The sequence below is a fragment of the Euprymna scolopes genome, chromosome 21, assembly GCF_053919585.1.
Source record: "Euprymna scolopes isolate OS-2025 chromosome 21, ASM5391958v1, whole genome shotgun sequence".
Classification (NCBI taxonomy): Eukaryota; Metazoa; Mollusca; class Cephalopoda; order Sepiida; family Sepiolidae; genus Euprymna; species Euprymna scolopes.
In genome coordinates this window covers 72,980,784-72,997,748 of record NC_136502.1, presented here as the reverse complement: position 1 = coordinate 72,997,748, position 16,965 = coordinate 72,980,784, and the positions used below count along the sequence as shown (strand labels likewise).

General features: G+C 36.3%; 1 protein-coding gene across 1 annotated transcript in view; it reads left to right on the top strand.

Annotated features, from left to right (window-relative positions):
* The window catches only part of LOC145242487 (chymase-like), a 79,830-nt gene extending 63,792 nt beyond the window's left edge, over positions 1 to 16,038 (top strand). The window contains exons 4-6 of the mRNA XM_080105544.1: positions 7,323 to 7,457; positions 10,701 to 10,849; positions 14,585 to 16,038. Coding sequence (XP_079961670.1) covers positions 7,323 to 7,457; positions 10,701 to 10,849; positions 14,585 to 14,773 — 473 coding nt within the window. The 3' untranslated portion in view covers positions 14,774 to 16,038. The remainder of the gene's footprint in view (positions 1 to 7,322; positions 7,458 to 10,700; positions 10,850 to 14,584) is intronic.
* Positions 16,039 to 16,965: the final 927 nt, after the last annotated feature.

The window sequence follows — 16,965 nt, the reverse complement described above, 5'->3', positions numbered from 1 at the left end:
CCGAGATGTTGAAAGTATGCAACACTAAGAGGATTGTCCCAAAGAATGCAATTTCTGTGTCTATATGTGATATAGACACAGATGGGACAAGTGCATGGTGAAAAAAAAATATTTCGAGTTGTGATTGCAAATAGATCCATAAACAAAGAAATAATGGGTCACAGAAGAAAAACAGGAAAATTTACTATAATGGAGTCCGGGCGATGTGGAATAAGAATCAGTAAGACTACTAGGTATTTGTTGAAGTATTATAAAAAACACAAAACTCATTTAACATCCTTGTCTGCAAACAAAAAGATTGCTGTTAGGCTCACTGAGTTTTCGAGCAAGTAAACAGATGAACCTGATGTAAATAATGGAAAGGCATTCTCACCGAATGGCCGTTGTTGGCCTTAAGGTATAGCCCAACAAAATAAGCAAATTGATAGGAATGGCACTAAAAGTCAAGCTTGGTTCCGTCATTGTAGTGATGGTCAATCCATTTTTGTAAATCTTCAGCTGAAACAAAAAGTTAAGACTTATCGAAATGAGTCTAACTAGTGGAGAGATCCACCCTAGGGATCATCCAGTTAATGCTAAAAAGAAAAATTGCTAGCGATGTGTTAAACTGGGTAGCGTTTCTAATAAAGTCATCACCATATGTGCTGATTCGGTTGTATTTGGCAGGAATCAGGATGAGCATGACAGACACTACCGAAAAGATGATGTATGCCCAGAATTCAGTTTAATCCTGAGAAACTGGAAATGCAATAACCTTCAAGGGACACTGCATCATCAAGAAGGCACTATAGTTAACCCCCACTAGATTTCAACAAGGCAGGAAAGAATGCTCAGAGTGGCACCTCCCCAGATGTGGCAACATACTCCAGCTATCATCACTAGGTAATATTGTATAATGTTTGGGAAATTTCTGGCTTGATTTATGCCAATGTTCATGATCTCAAATCCTTTTCATAACATTGCAAAATTAGTAAGGTAGCCAGACTACCATGGTGTCTGTGTCAGTGTAAATCAAGGAGACATTGATGAAGACTCTGGAAAAGAAAGTCTCAAAAGCTTATCTAGCTCCACTTTTATAGTCGAAGTTCACAAAATAAGAATGCCTTATGGTCTTCCAGACGTTTACCAAGAATGTGAAAGCTTTGACAATGATATTCAATGATATATCAAAAGGGTAGTTTTTCACCTGTCTCCAAATCATCTTTGTGATATTAAAAAAGGAAAATCCTTAAGGAAATATGATGAGCTGAGTGAAGAGGGAAGACAGATTTAAATAGACTAACATTCGATGCATGTAGGAAAATCTCCTAAAGTGAAGTTACTTTTTGAAGCCAACAAGTCACTATTAAATCTTAAATCAGACAGGTTCCATATCCTTTCCACAGCTAGGAAATCCTTCAGATTAAAGTGTGGTTTGCTATTCTGATACCACCTATGCCATCTTGGAGGATGGTTCCTCACAGGGTGGATTTATCATCTTTGTTTATGGTAAGATGAATAGACTTGCTCCTATAGACTGGTCATCAAAAAAACTTGATTGAGTAACAAAGAGCCCATTGCATTCAGTGAAGCTGCTGATGCAGGTGTACTGATAGCTGCCATGCTGCAATAAATTTTCAGACTACCCGAGTTGCCTGAAGTAATTTGCAAAACAGACCACATCTTTGATAGAGACCTTAAAATCATCAAATCTTGTAAGTGACAGACGTTTGAGAGTTGATGTGGCCAGAGTAAAGGTTGGTTGGTTGTTTTTGTATTACGGCATATTAACCCTTTTCGGGTTATTTAATGCCGAATCCAAAGATTTTGAAAAAAAAATTTTTTAATAGAATATATTTGTTGTTTTCATGTTGGTTTCTATTTAACCCATAGTTGGGACCCTAACAGGTACTACCACTCCGGGTTAGAGTGGACCTGGGAGCAATGGTAATTAAAGGGTGGCTCCACACTCCTCAAAGCCCACAAGCTGGGGCCTCACCACTGGATATAGTTTAAGGTCATATCCAGGACCCCCATTGAGGGACTTTTACCCTCTGCAGGGGGGCAGTCGGCGTATTCTAATGCACCACCGACAGGGCCACCAGAGTAAAGGAAATGTTGATAAAGGAAGAAATCCAAATTGCATGGATCAGGAGACAGGTAGCGAGCTATATCACGTGATGACCGTTTCATTTTCAAAAAGGAAATGCTAAAATTTATTTCAAGCAAAATCAATTCTTATTTGCAGTCACGAAGGACGTATTTTAGCAGATAAGTTCTGAATTTGTAATTTTATTTTTTCTTTTCTAGATGCAAGTGCTAATATTATAGTTATTTCAGTTTTTAATCTTTATCTTTATTTCATTGTTTTATTAATTGTGTAATAGGTTTTCTCGTGCAAAAATGCGTCAATTCTATCTGGCAAGTTCATTTTAAATAGAGCATAGAGTAGATTCCGAAAAAGCTGTTCTCTTACCCCTCCCCTTCCACACCTTACTGTTTATAAAAGAACATGCTTGTCCAAGTAGCGAGCTATATCACGTGATGGCCGTTTTATTTTCAAAAAGGAACACTAAAGTTTATTTCAAGCAAAATCAATTCTTATTTGCAGTCACGAAGGACGTATTTTAGCAGATAAGTTGTGAATTTGTAATTTCTTTATTTCTTTTCTAGATATAAGTGCTAATATTATATTTATTTCAGTTTTTAATCTTTATCTTTATTTCATTGTTTTATTAATTGTGCAATAGGTTTTCTCGTGCAAAAATGTGCCGTTTCTATCTGGCAAGTTAATTTTGAATATATATTATTGCTTTTTTTTATAATAGATTTTTCTCGTCTATAAATGTTTATTATATTTTCCAAGTTGATAGCATAAATAGATTAGGCAATTGTATCCATTTTCCCTTAAACACGCCAAATGGATAATACTTAATATTTTATGTTTTTATTATTTTATTATTTTTTTTAATGGAGAGTAGACAATCCATTGTGGATGCGTTATCAGTAGCTCCCATTACTCTTGCTTCTCTTTATTTGTCACTTAGTCCTCATTTTTTAATGAGTGATTTTTCTGACAAAGGAAGAAGAAAAAGCTGTATTTTGCGTGAACAGCCGTCAGAGATGTCAGAAGTTTTCTGTTTCTATATCTATTCTTGGAGCCATGTTACTAGTAAGGGTGCTGGAAGTAAACATTTTATCTGGGCTGATGTTATCCATCTGATCGTCAGGGACCCGAACCTTGGATTAACCACTAAGGAGGCTGTCTTATCAGCATGTGCAAAATACTAGGGCCGCTGTATTGCCATTTGGTGAATGGATTCTGGACCATGCAGTTACTTCTGGTGGGGCCTCTCGATGCCACATTAGTGGGTAATTGTTATGGCTTTACCTTTTCATGTGCTACAAAAAAACAAATATATATATTTCTTCATTTCTATTTCTCTCTTACTTCCCCTCTCTGCCCTGTTCCAAGCAAGTCCGTCGATTCAGTCCACAAACCACAAAACTCCATCATGAAAATTTTCAAGAAAAAATACACAATTAAACCCAGATCTCCAACTTCTAACATAGACCCCACTACCATGTCTCCTTCTCCAACATCAGGGGTCTACGTTTTAACCTTCCACAGGTTGAAACCCAATTACAGGAGACTAAACAAGACATGTTATTTCTAAGTGAAACTGGCAGTGGACAGACTATTTCCCTAGATGAGTTCGTAATTAAAGGATACTCTAATTTAACTTCCAAATCTGACCTCCAAAATCGCCATGAACATGCAGTATGTGCCTATATTAAAGATGGCTTTCCATGTGGTAGGGACATCTCCAGAGAAGATCCTAACTTACCTTATATGTGCTTCCGGGTTGTACTTGCTCAAACTACTGCATTTATATTTGCTCTCTATCGCCTCTACAACAGCAGAGTTATTATCTTTAAAAGCATATCTGAGAAAATTGACCACGTCCTATCTGGTTATCCTTCAGCTAATATTCACGTATGTGGAGACTTCAATGTTCACAACGTCGAATGGTTGACCCACTCAAACAAGACCGATGATGAGGGGAGGTTCTGTCATGATTTCTCCATTGCTTGTGACCTCAATCAGATTGTTCATGAACCCACCCGTGTGCCCGATAATGACGACCAGTATGCAAGTCTCCTAGACCTTTTTCTCACAACTTGCCCCAAACTGTGTTCAACTTCCGTTCTGTTTCCACTTGGATCTTCCGACCACTCTGTTGTATCAGTTAAGATAAAAATGAAATGTAATAAGTCCTCAGATGTACCTCTCCATCAAACAGTATATCGATACACTATGGCTGACTGGGATAGCTTCCATACATTTATATCAGATCTACCTCTGTGTTCCATGTTTGAAAAGGATGTGTCCTCTATAGTATCAGACCTGACAAAATGGTTAATTGTAGGTATAGACCGTTTCATACCCTCGAAAAAGTTCTAGCAAAAACATAATAGCCAGCTATGGTTCTCTCCAGAATGTGCTGCTGCCATTGTGCACAGAAATCACTTTTTCCATTGCTTCCAGCATAATAGATGTATTGAGATTAAAGCCGCTTTCAGGACTGCCAGCAACTACTGTAAAAAAAGTAATAAAGAACACAAGAGCTATAATCTCAGTCTATTAAGTCCAAAGTAGCTGAGCAGCGGCTTGGTTCCCATCAGTTTTGGCAAATAGCAAACAGAATCCTGAACAGAAGCATGTGCTCTATTCCAACTATCATCAATGGACCTAAGGTAATCTCGTCAGCATCAGACAAAGCCAAACTCTTCGCCAAGAACTTTGCAGCTAATTCTACCCTTTGCGACCAAGGCCGCCAATCCCCAATATTTCCTCCTGTATCAGAAAACACACTATGTGATATGCAAATATCTGCACGTGATGTTGCCAAGCTAATCAAAAACCTTGATTCCAGTAAAGCAACCGCCCCTGATGGTATTCCAATTATAGTACTCAAGAAACTTCAACCAGAACTAGTGCCCATACTTACAAAACTGTTTATACATTGTCTTAAGGAGAATTGCTTCCCATCACCCTGGAAAATCTCATCAGTATTTAAGAATTCAGGTGATCTCTCATCTCCCTCTCAGTACAGGCCAATAAGTCTCCTCTGTGTCATGAGTAAGTTGCTGGAATCTGTGTTAAATAGAGAAGTAATCAACCATCTTAGCAAAAATAACCTTCTTAGTGACACACAATATGGTTTTCGTTCTGCTAGATCTACAGCAGATGTGCTTACAGTTATATCTCATATGATTAGCGAATCTCTTAATGGAAGCAACCTTTCTAGGGCAATTGCTCTTGACATATCAAAGGCCTTTGATAGAGTATGGCATAAAGGTTTACTTTACAAGATCTTCAGCTACAGTATAGCTGGAAATGTCTTCTCAATTATTAAATCATTTCTCTCTGATAGGTTCATAAGAGTAGTGGTTAATGGGCAAAAATCAGAAGCTCACAGTATTAATGCTGGAGTCCCTCAGGGGTCCATCCTGGGGCCAACTCTCTCCCTGATCTACATTAATGATCTTCCAAATCACATCCTTACATCATTCATAGACATTTATGCTGATGACACTACTATCTATGGTAGCACATCTAAGACTGTAAATGACCAAGTTCTCTCCGATTCTCTCTCCTCTGATCTTAAGCACGTGGTACAATGGGGAAAGGAGTGGCTTGTTACTTTTAATGCATCTAAAACCAAGCTCCTATCTTTACATCATCAACGCTCTGATCCCCATCTGGCATCAATTGAAATGAATGGCTCTCGTCTTGGGGGAGGGAGGCTCATGTTTTGACAAGCTTCTGGGATTGACCTTTACTCCTGATCTTAAATGGAACATATACATTAAATCTAAAGGCCGCTGGAAAAATGGTAGTATCCTTCTATCGATCCAGTAGATATCTCACTGCTGATGCAATTCTCTATCTATATAAGAGCCAGGTACGTCTAAGGATGGAGTACTGTTGCCACATCTGGGCAGGAGCTGCTAGAAAGGACTTATCCTGCCTTGATAGAGTTCAAAATAGACTTCGTAGCTTTGTAGGGGATGTTCTTTTCTCGTCCCTGCGACCTCTTTCTCACAGAAGAGATGTTGCAAGTTTGTCTCTGCTTTATCGTTATTTTCATGGCAAGTGCTCGACTGAGCTCCAATCTATGGTCCTCCCTTACCAAATTTTCACAAGAAACACCCGTCTAGCAGAAAACACTATTAATATTTCCCCCACTCTTTATCTGTGCCTACACCTAAACATAGATTCCATGAACAAAGCTTCTTTCTTAGAACTGCACGCTTATGGAATTGTCTTCCCTTTTCCTGCTTTCTAGCTGACTACAATATGGTTGTCTTCAAGTCTAACATAAACAAGTTTTTGATGAGCCGTTCCATATAAGTTAACAAATTTACCGAATTTCCATTATTAACGATTACTTTATTGTCCAATTGTATACTGTACACTCTTTAAGCCTTATCCCCAAGTGGTCTCTTGGCCTTGATAAGTGGTGATTCCTTTGTAAAAAAAAAAGAAAGAAAAAAGGTTGTAAACTGTTTGACAAAGATGGGAACCTCTACTGAAATTCTAAGAAACTTGTGTTAATAATCCGTATTCTTTGGGGGTTTTGTTGTTGTTGTTGTTGTTGTTTTTTTTTCTTTTTCTTGGAACTTTGACTTACCAGAAGACACCAGCAATGTTAAAGTTGGAGTTATTGAACTTAGTGGCCTTCTTCTATATATTTAGTTATGTCCCTTGTCTTGAGCGGATATTTATTATGGTGCCCGGCCAACAGTAACAGTTTATCCTACTACGTTGTGAGAAGTACGAAGTGAACTAACAATTTAAACTGAGAAAACATGCTTTACCTTATCAGACTGTTTCTTTACATTTAAAATCAATATATTGTCCACAATCCCATTTTTTATTCTGATTGTTCCATAAAATTCAATGAAACTTGATGCAATTGTTAGTGTACTATGGAAAGGAAGGATTGAAAATATATCATTTGTATTCAAATTGTATGTTTCTAAGTAAAAAAAATATTCTGCAATAATTAAATGATTTCAATCAGTTACATGCGGTTCTCATGGCAACACATATTCATCCACATGACTCTCATGGGATCCTGAGTTTAACATACCTGGTATAGACAGTAACAGGTGTATATTAACATGCATGGAGGGGGTGAGAAAGGAGTTTCAGGAATTAACGTGTATCAAAATTGCCTTGGTGTAAAGCCCAACATCATTAATTATTCAAATTTTGAAATAACTGTTTTAATGAGTAATTATAAACTTAAAATCACGCTTTTATTCTTATTCAGTTAACGATATTGCCCTTCTGAAGTTAAGACACCCTGTAAAAATCTCAAGGATGGTGAAACTTTTACATATGGCAAGAGAGGGAGATGTATTCCCGGTCGGCACAAACTGTATGATTGCAGGCTGGGGACGAATCAGTAAGTGTTTCCTTTCTTCATTTCATTAACCAATCTTTTACAGCATTGTCAAGTTTATTCAAGCTTATTTAACTAGTAAGTAGCTAAAATATCCATCTCTGCAATATAGTGCTACGAATAAATCAGTACTTATTAAGATCAAAAGCCAATCGGGGTTAATAGTTAATGAGATTGAATAATGAAGAAGATTATGAGAGGATTGAAAATGATGAATTGAACAAACAAAATTTTAATTTGAAGATGACCATATTGTAGGCTGCGGTGAAGCTATCTCGCGTTAATGGGATATTTTAGGAAAGAAACTCTGTTCATGAACATTTCATTTGATGATAGGCACACGTAGAAAGAAAGTTTTTATTGGTTTTTATAGAAATCGCTTCAAACAAGGCATGAAGCCAGACCGAAAGATGATTATCGTAAAGATAGGAGATATCTATTGACCTTAATCTTAAAAGAAAAAACAAGATGAAAACAGTCAGCAAGAAGAAAGTTCCACAGTTTTTGAAAAGAAGCTACTGCAAACAAGAAGCTGTATTATGACAAGGTATCTGAAGAGCAAATTGGTGAAACGAGCTAAATGAACAACAACAACAACAACAACAACAACAGAGAAATCATTGTCAGAAGAGGAACAGTACAAATAGAACGTATAGGAAGTGGAGTGCAGCAAAAAACACTCTCAGATATTGAAAAGGACACCCATGAGATCCAAGACTGGGGACACGTGCAAAAGGGAAATCTCTGCAAAGAAAAAGAGCAAGACCATGCAGATGTGTGGAAGAGTCCAAGCAAACAATCGGCAAATAGCCATACACGTAGATTTTTGCATTCAGATGTCTCACAAAGAGCAAGGATGTGAAGAGATTTGCCCAAGAGAAACTGCTGAACATCTGGTAAGTTTGACCTGAGACCTCTAATGTTATTATAGGAAATAGTAAGTTGTTGTGTGGATTTATAGAAGGCATAATCATGAAAATGGAGAAAAGAGATAGAATCAATTGAAAACAAATCAAGTCTGAAAGAGATTCCATCACTAGCATTCAACCCCCTGGACTTCAAACAGACTAGTGAAAATGTAAACTTTTCAAAATCGCAATAGAGAGAAAAGGGATTACTAGGCTGGCTAACAAAAGAGTCTGCCTCTAAACTGATTAGTTAGTGTTATTATCATGACATGATCACCAAAAGGCTTTTCAAAAAGGGCTTTCTCCTCAGGAGGTAAGATTGAACTCACTGGACAGCAAACTGTCATTTTTAAGAGTATCCAAGTCAAGAGTGACTAGGAACTGTGCAAAGGAAAGGTCAACTTTCTGAAGTATGTACATACCCACATATATTTTTACATACCACATGTTTTTCTTTAATTAGCGGGGGAGGGCAGAGCGGTAGCTCTAGATATATCTAAGGCTTTTGACAGGATATGGATATGAGGGTCTCCTCAGGAAAATCAGATCATACGGTATCACTGGTAGAATACTTAACATAATTAAATCCTTCTTAGATAAGGGAAAAATCCAGGTTGTCCTCGACGGTCGTACATCTAAACAATATGATATAAATGCGGGGGTGCCCCAGGGTTCTATCCTTGGACCTCTATTGTTCCTGATATTCATAAATGACCTCCCCGACAAAATTGCCTCTGAGATGGGTATATATGCTAATGACACTACACTCTATGGCAGGCACAACAGGAAGACGAATGAACACATTTCTAAAGAAATGGCAGAAACACTAGAGGAAGACCTCCAATCTGTAGTGGAATGGGGACAAAAGTGGTTGGTCGTGTTCAATGCTGCCAAGACTAAACTAGTTTCATTCAATAATTACAAGAAACCCTCTCTACCACCCATAGCAATGGCCAACGACTCTTTATCTGAGAGTCCCTCTTTCAAACTCCTTGGCCTAACGTTCACAGGAAACATGAGTTAGAACAATTACATTGAAGGCATTGCCAGGGCCGCTGCAAGAAAGGTGGGCTCTCCCTACCGTGCTAGAAAACTACTAACACCCGAAAGTATCCTGTACCTCTATAAGGCCACCATTCGCCCATGTATGGAGTATTGCTGTCACATCTGGGCTGGTGCATCTGCTACTAGTCTCTCGCTCCTTGACAAGGTTCAAAAGAGAGTCACAAACCTGATAGGCCCTGAACTGGCATCTAAGCTTCAGCCTCTGTCCCATCGACGAAATGTTGCATCCCTCTGCCTTTTCTACAAGTATTTTAGTGGTGAATGCTCTGACGAACTGCAATCACTTGTGCCCCCACGACGTGAGCACTCTCGACAAACCTGACAGGCTGCTAAATCCCACCCCCACACTGTAGAGATCCCTAGATGTAGAAGATCTTTTTACTCCAATAGTTTCTTCCCCAGAACAGCTAGACTCTGGAATTCCATTCCAGGTCCCTGCTTCCCCAACAGTACTGACGTGCAGAAGTTCAAGTGTAACGTGGACCAACATCTTGCTACCCAAATCCCTACATAGTACCCCAGTAGTTGTTGCCCCTGATAGTAGCCCCCTACACCAAAGTGGCAATTTGCCTTGTTTGGGGTGAAAATGTAATAAAAAAAAAAAATTTTTTTAAATAAATAAAAGTACATCCAACTCTGGTGAAATTTAAATGTCTGTTTTAGTTGTAAATAAAGGCCAAGAATATTTTAACTGCTTCTTCCTTTAAATAGGAACGAAATATAAAAGAGATCTTCTATGCTGCTGCTGTTGTTGCTGCTGCTGTTGTTGTTGCTCAATATAAGGCGATGTTTTAGTGAAGTTTTTGTATACAGTGAAGATTTTATGTTCAGTAAAGATTATACATACAGTGAAGTTTACCCTACATTCAAAGTTACTGACTCATTGTACCAATATTCTAAGTACCAGTGTTAACTTATGAATATTGAGTTATTGCCCACTGGCCTGTAACTATCTATAACTGAATCACGGTTCTGATCTCAACTGCGTAATTCATCTTGGTCGAACATTACCTCACTGTTACCACAGTACTAATAAATAAAGAAATAAAATACAAAACCGTTCAATGATACAAAGAAGTTTTGTTCCTGAGCATACAAATGATAACAAATATGGATTCCATATGACCGAACAAGACAAGGACCGTCACTCAATCATACTTAGTTACAGGCCATAGGCGATAACTCAATATTCATAATACTGGCAAATCTTCTCTTTGGGTGTAAACTCAGTGTTTTGTGAAATATGTTTCTCTTTTTTTGTTTTGTCAATTAGGTCGTTCGAAGAAACTGTTGACTAACAAACTCCACTTTGGTTTCATGAAGATTGAAGACCCGGCAAAATGTAGGGGTAAAAGCAAATTCAATGAAGAACGTGAAATCTGCGTTGGTAAAATCAGTATTCTTCAACATATCACTGGAAAGGTAAAAAGGCGCCATTACCCTCTACTATTTATTCTCTCTCTCTCTCTCTCTCTCTCTCTCTCTCTCTCTCTCTCTCTCTCTCTCTCTTTATATATATATACTAGCATGGGTGCCCAGGGTTACCCGGGTATTTGGAGCAAAAAGAAAAAAAAAATGTGGTCAATTTTTTTAACTTTGACCCCTATTATGACCCCTTAACATTTATTGTTTTGGGCTCAAATTAAGTTATTAAGTTAGATCCATGTCCAAGGAACCTATATCTAAAATTTCAAGTGTTTAGACCGAAAATTGTCGGAGGAGTTTGGTAGAGTTCTCAAAGGTCAAATCGTTGAACTTTGACCCCTTAATCGCCAAATTTCTGGCCGAAAACCGATCACATCGATTTTCCCAAATCTCAGTACCCTGTATATCAAATTTCGAGCCTGTAGACTAATTGACAGAGTTATTGCGTACGGAAATGTACACAGACACACAGACACACAGATACCTTTTCTTTCTTCTTCCTTTGCTTCTTATTCTTCTTTGGAACCATAATTTCTTTTTTATATGATCTAATATATCTCAAGCATTTCTTTTTTTTTTTTACAAAAGAGTCACCATTTATCAAGGCCCGGAGCCCACTTGAGGATAAGTTAATGAGTGTGTGGTAGTCAATGGGACAATATCATAGTAATCGTTAGTAGTGGAAATTTGGTCAGTTGGAAAGCAGGGGAATGGAAGAGAGTTCCACAGGCAAGCAGTTCTAAGAAAGAAGCTTTGTTCATGAAATCTACATTTAGATAAAAAGTGGGGGAAATTATTGGTAGTGGTTTCAGATATGACGAGTGTTTTCCATGAAAGTTAGGCAAGAAGGGACCATTGATTGGAGCTCAGACGAGCACTTGCCATGAAAATAAAGATAAAGTAGAGACAGGCTCACAATGTCTCTTCTGTGGGAAAGAGATTGCAGGGAAAAGAAAAGAGCATTCCCCTTTAGGCTACGAAGTCTATTTTGTACTCTGTCAAGGCAGGATAAGTGCTTCTAGCAGCTCCTGCCCAAATGTGGCAACAGTACTCCATCCTTGGACATACTTGGCTCTTATACAGGTAGAGAATTGCATCATTAGTGAGATATCTTCTGGAATGGTAGAATGTCCCACCAGTTTTCCAGTAGTCTTGGCAATAGATTTTGTGTACGTGTTCAGATCAAGATCAGACCCAGAAGCTTGTGAAAACATGGAGCCTCCCCAAGATGAGAGCCATTCATTTTAATTGATGCCAGATGGGATTAGAGCATTGATGATGTAAAGATAGAAGCTTGGTTTTAGATGCATTAAAATTAATCAGTCACCTCTTCCCCATTGCACCATGTTCTCAAGATCAGAAACATTCCAACATATATTTATATAACATTCAAATTATTTTATTGGTTGTGTTGTACTTCTTACACATGTTTTGTTGAATAGTATAGATTTACCAAACAACTCATTATGCTAGGGACTTAGAAAAAAGGCTTAGAGGAAAAATATTTAGATATTAAAATATATATATATATATATATATATATATATATATATATATATATATATATATATATGTGTGTGTGTGTGTGTGTGTGTGTGTGTGTGTGTGTGTGTGTGTGTGTGTGTGTGTGTGAATTTAGTTTTCAATTTAACATATATTTATTTAAATTTATCCTAAAGTCGGACCAAATAGAAAAATAAAAATAGAAGAAAACGGTTATATAGGGTTATGAAGATACATTATAGGCTAGAGCAATAAAAAGGGATGGAATAAGTGAATTAAAAAGTAAAGGCTAGATCAAGTTGAGGGAAATAGAACGTAAACTATAACGATAAGAAAGAGGATGGGGGTAGTATATTCGTTGGAACCAGGAATTGGGCATATTTAAACCTTTTCTTATGTTTACAATGGGAAATGACTTCATTTTTGGCAATTATGACGTTTTATTATTAGAAGAAGGCTACTTTGGAAATGCGAAGTTGACTAAATTTTGAATTGGGTTTATATGATTTAGATTTTTTCAAAATAGACTATTTTAAGGAGAAAGATATATTATTTGAATTAAGGCTATATTGATGGGAACAAGAGAAATAATTCAGCATTGCTCGGGAATATATATAAACTAGCAGGGGTACCTATCGTTGCCCGGTTGTTTGGAGGTGTGTGTGTAAGGAGGGGGTTAAAGTAAAGAATATCGGAGTAGTAACTCTGTTTAAATAAGAAAAAAAAACGAAAAAAAAACGATGGTAAACATCTGTACAAAATCGTCGAAACCAAAACAAAAAAAAAAAAAAACAGCAAACAAAGTTAAAACTTCTTTAAAAAAAAAAATCGGAAAAACAAAAAGGAAAAATCAGGGAGAAAAACTAAAACAAAAAAAACAGCTAAAAGCGAAAAAAAAACCCCAAAAAAACAAATGGCATAAATGACCCTTCGATCCAGTTAAGTTCAATCCAGGTTTTTTAAGCAACTACGAAGTAAAGAAAACCCAAACCGGTGTTCTTTTGTAACTGTCCCTTGTGAACGATCCCGCAATGGTGAAAAGTGGTGGTGGGGGAAGGAGGAATTTCTTAGAGAAAAAAGATTTGACCACTTCCATTGATGTTAACCGATGTTGGCAGTGAATTCTCACCAGAAAATATATAGAAATCTACGATTATCGAGGAAGTGGAGAGATAATAGGCCTATAACACACCTCAGATATTGTGCTGCAGTTTGTGCATATCACATTTGCATGAAATGTCTTGATTTTCAATCTTATTAAGGTCAAAATCAGAGGAGAAAAATGAGTTCATTATATATATATATATATATATATATATATATATATATATATATATATATATATATATATATAGCAAAATGTAGTAGGCAAAAAAAAAACATCAGGAACACAGATAGGAAATAGTCAGTATCGCCCACCTCTAGAAGAGAGGGATTTCTTGGCTGTAATAACCGTAGGGAAAGAAGGAGACACAAGCAAGAAAAAAAATAACTCGCTTTTCACAGACACGTGGTTCGTTACAAAGAACAATCCAATCGCCAGAACCACCTACACACAATCTGCAGGACACTGCCTGACTGCTTTCCAGCGTCATGCCTTTATAGCGGCTGGGAATTATATATTTGCATAATCACGCAAGAGCATGAGAATTGCATGGGGTCAACGCTAATAAAAACCCATGGACACCATCTTGGAACTCTCTCTTCCGTTCAGCCCAAAAACACAACAGACGTATCCGAGGTAAGCTCTCTATTTCCCCTCATTTCAGTTATTGCTAGTTCTGCTACAATATATATATATATATATATATATATATATATATATATATATATATATATATATATATATATATATATATATATAGGGACAAGTATCTGTTTCATTATAATCTTGAGTGGTAAGACATGAAACGAAAGCAATAACTTTAAAACTGAAAGTTCGGGTTAAACTTTTTCATTTTAATTACATTAAAACAAGAAATGTAATGAACAGGATGAAGAAAAAGAGGGAAGGTGGAAGGGAGAGAATAGAAATAGCAAAAGAACGATAGAAGAGAAGTTTTAAAAGAAAGATGTTACCCACACTTTTTAGCATTTTTAATCTTGCTGTTTATATGGCTCTAGCTTTGCTAGTTTAAAATATATAAAAAAAAAAAAAGGAAAGAAAAGACCACTAATGTATTCTTGTATTTATTTATTTTTTTTATATTTATTATTTTCTTTTTCCAGGGGGATTCTGGGACAGCTCTGCGATGTTACCGAAAAAGTGATGGAGTATTAGTACTTGCTGGCGTTGATTCACGAGCCCCACAGAAAAACCTGACAATTTTCACCAAAGTCTCATTTTATAGGAATTGGATAGATTCAAAAATAGATAAGTTTGAAAGACAAGACTTACGTAATCACTTCAATAATTAGTATTTTGATACATATTAGCTGAATACCAACGTTGTATATATGTATTAGTTGTATATATTAATGCCAATGACGTCTATTTAGATATAGATTAGAAAAAAAAAAAACAAGGAACTTGTGCATTTGTGTTAGTTTGGATAATGTTTTTGTTTTCATTTTTTAAGAACTCCTTTCAGAACAGGGGTTGACAAATCAAGAAGACCCTAAACTTTTTTTAAAAGATTTCTTCAAAAATGGATGTGAATACATTGAATATGCACGACATCTTTTTTTTTTTAACTTTGACCAACAAAAAAAAAAACTATCAACAGACTGTTATTTTCCTTTGAGACATGTATCTGTGGAGAGGAAATGTACGAGGGACGTTCCAAAAGTAATTCTTCCTATATTTTTTTTATTCCACCTGAATTGATTAAAGGGATTGCAGATTGCATTGTTATCATGGCTAAACTTATGCATTCATGACCTGAAAGTTTCATCACTCTCTTGCAGATATTGACAGTGTGAGACTCTAAGAAAGCAACCCACTATCATGAACGTGTGTAAGAAGCAGAGATGCGTCATTGAATTCTTGGCAAAAATGGTGGTGACTATGTAGAAAAATAAATTCCTGCATACAAAAGATTGCTCATTTCAATGATACCACTCCCGTCTTTGTAGCTCTTCAACTTTTTTAATTAAAAAATAGGAAGCTTTATTTTGGAATGACTTTAGTATAATACAACAAGTAAAAGAAATGATGAATTCAAATGGAAATGTTCAGGAGTGCCCAAAGAATTTTTGGATTAGGAAAGGAAGTATTTTTCCGGGTCTCATTTAGCTCTAATTGACATTATAATTTTTTTTAATTATGGACGTATTAAAAAAAATTTTAATTTTATTTTTATTCAATAAATGTTCAGATAATTATTTTATTTTTTTTTTTATTGCATTACTTTGATATTTTCAGATAGGATCTTCTTGATTTGTCTTCAAGAATGAAAGCAAAAAAGAATTGTCAAAAATTAAAACACACGCACAAGTGCCAAAAACAATATAAAATAAAAACAAACATTTCAATTGGTAATTATATTTTTTAAAACATGGCAAGGAAAATGTATTTTTTTTATTAATTATTTCAAATAATATTGAAGACACATTTAGCATTTGGGGATCTCTAATAAAAATTGCACCTCAAAATGACAGACTATAAAGAATGTTCACGTTCTACACAGTTTTTTTTTTGTATGTCTCCTCTTATTTTTGTAAATAAAACGAATAGCATGTTTTATGTGTTATGTTTTATGTGTTTTGTTTTATGTGTTATGTTTTATGTATTATGAACGTGTTATATATTAATGTGTAGCAGTCATAAATAAGAACTTATTTTCTCTCACATAAAAATGTCTCTGCAAGACTGACCAACCAGTTTGCAAAGCACATTAATTTCATCTATCCTCTGAAGCACTTCTTCAATTCCCCTTTCTGTATCCATGCTTACTTCTGTTACTTAAACATCGAGGGAGATATAATTAGGTTATGTAGTGGTTACAAATAAAGATCTATTTCCTCTTGTGAATCCATGTACATGCGAAATGATTCAGCTACACACTGATCAATAAGTTGGCAGGGCGCATTGATTCGATTTGTCCTCTGAGGAACTTCTTGGGCCTCTTTGGGCATCAAGCAGAGAGAACCCAGCAATCATTGAAGAAAGATCTCTCTCCTCTCTGCTGACCCTGTCCACCGGACACTCCAGCATAGAAAGTGAGAGTGTAGAAATGGAGAAGACAAGAAATCTCATTGTAACATTTAATAAACAAGTTTATTTGTTATCTTTGTTAGTAAGAATAAGGAAACGAGTTAGTTGTGGAAAGGGTTCTTTTTTTAGCTTTATTTTACTTCAGTCGACGTTCTCAGAAATCAAGGGGCTCACTACCTGGGGCTAACACTTGAACTCTATATGAAATGCATAGATATTCGAATGTTCCATTAAAGTTCTTTATCTCTCAAACACAGAGTTAGTAAAGAAATTGAGAACATAGTTTTCTTCTCCACCAATTAACCATTTTCATGTAGTATACCTTTCATTTTGGTCTCTTGGCCTTACTGTATTCCAGGACAAGAATTTATCTAGTCTGGTGGAGTATCCAGCTTCATGCAGTTATTTGAGGTAACATCCCTTGGAGAAAGTGTAACGTTCCTCGTAAAAGCTA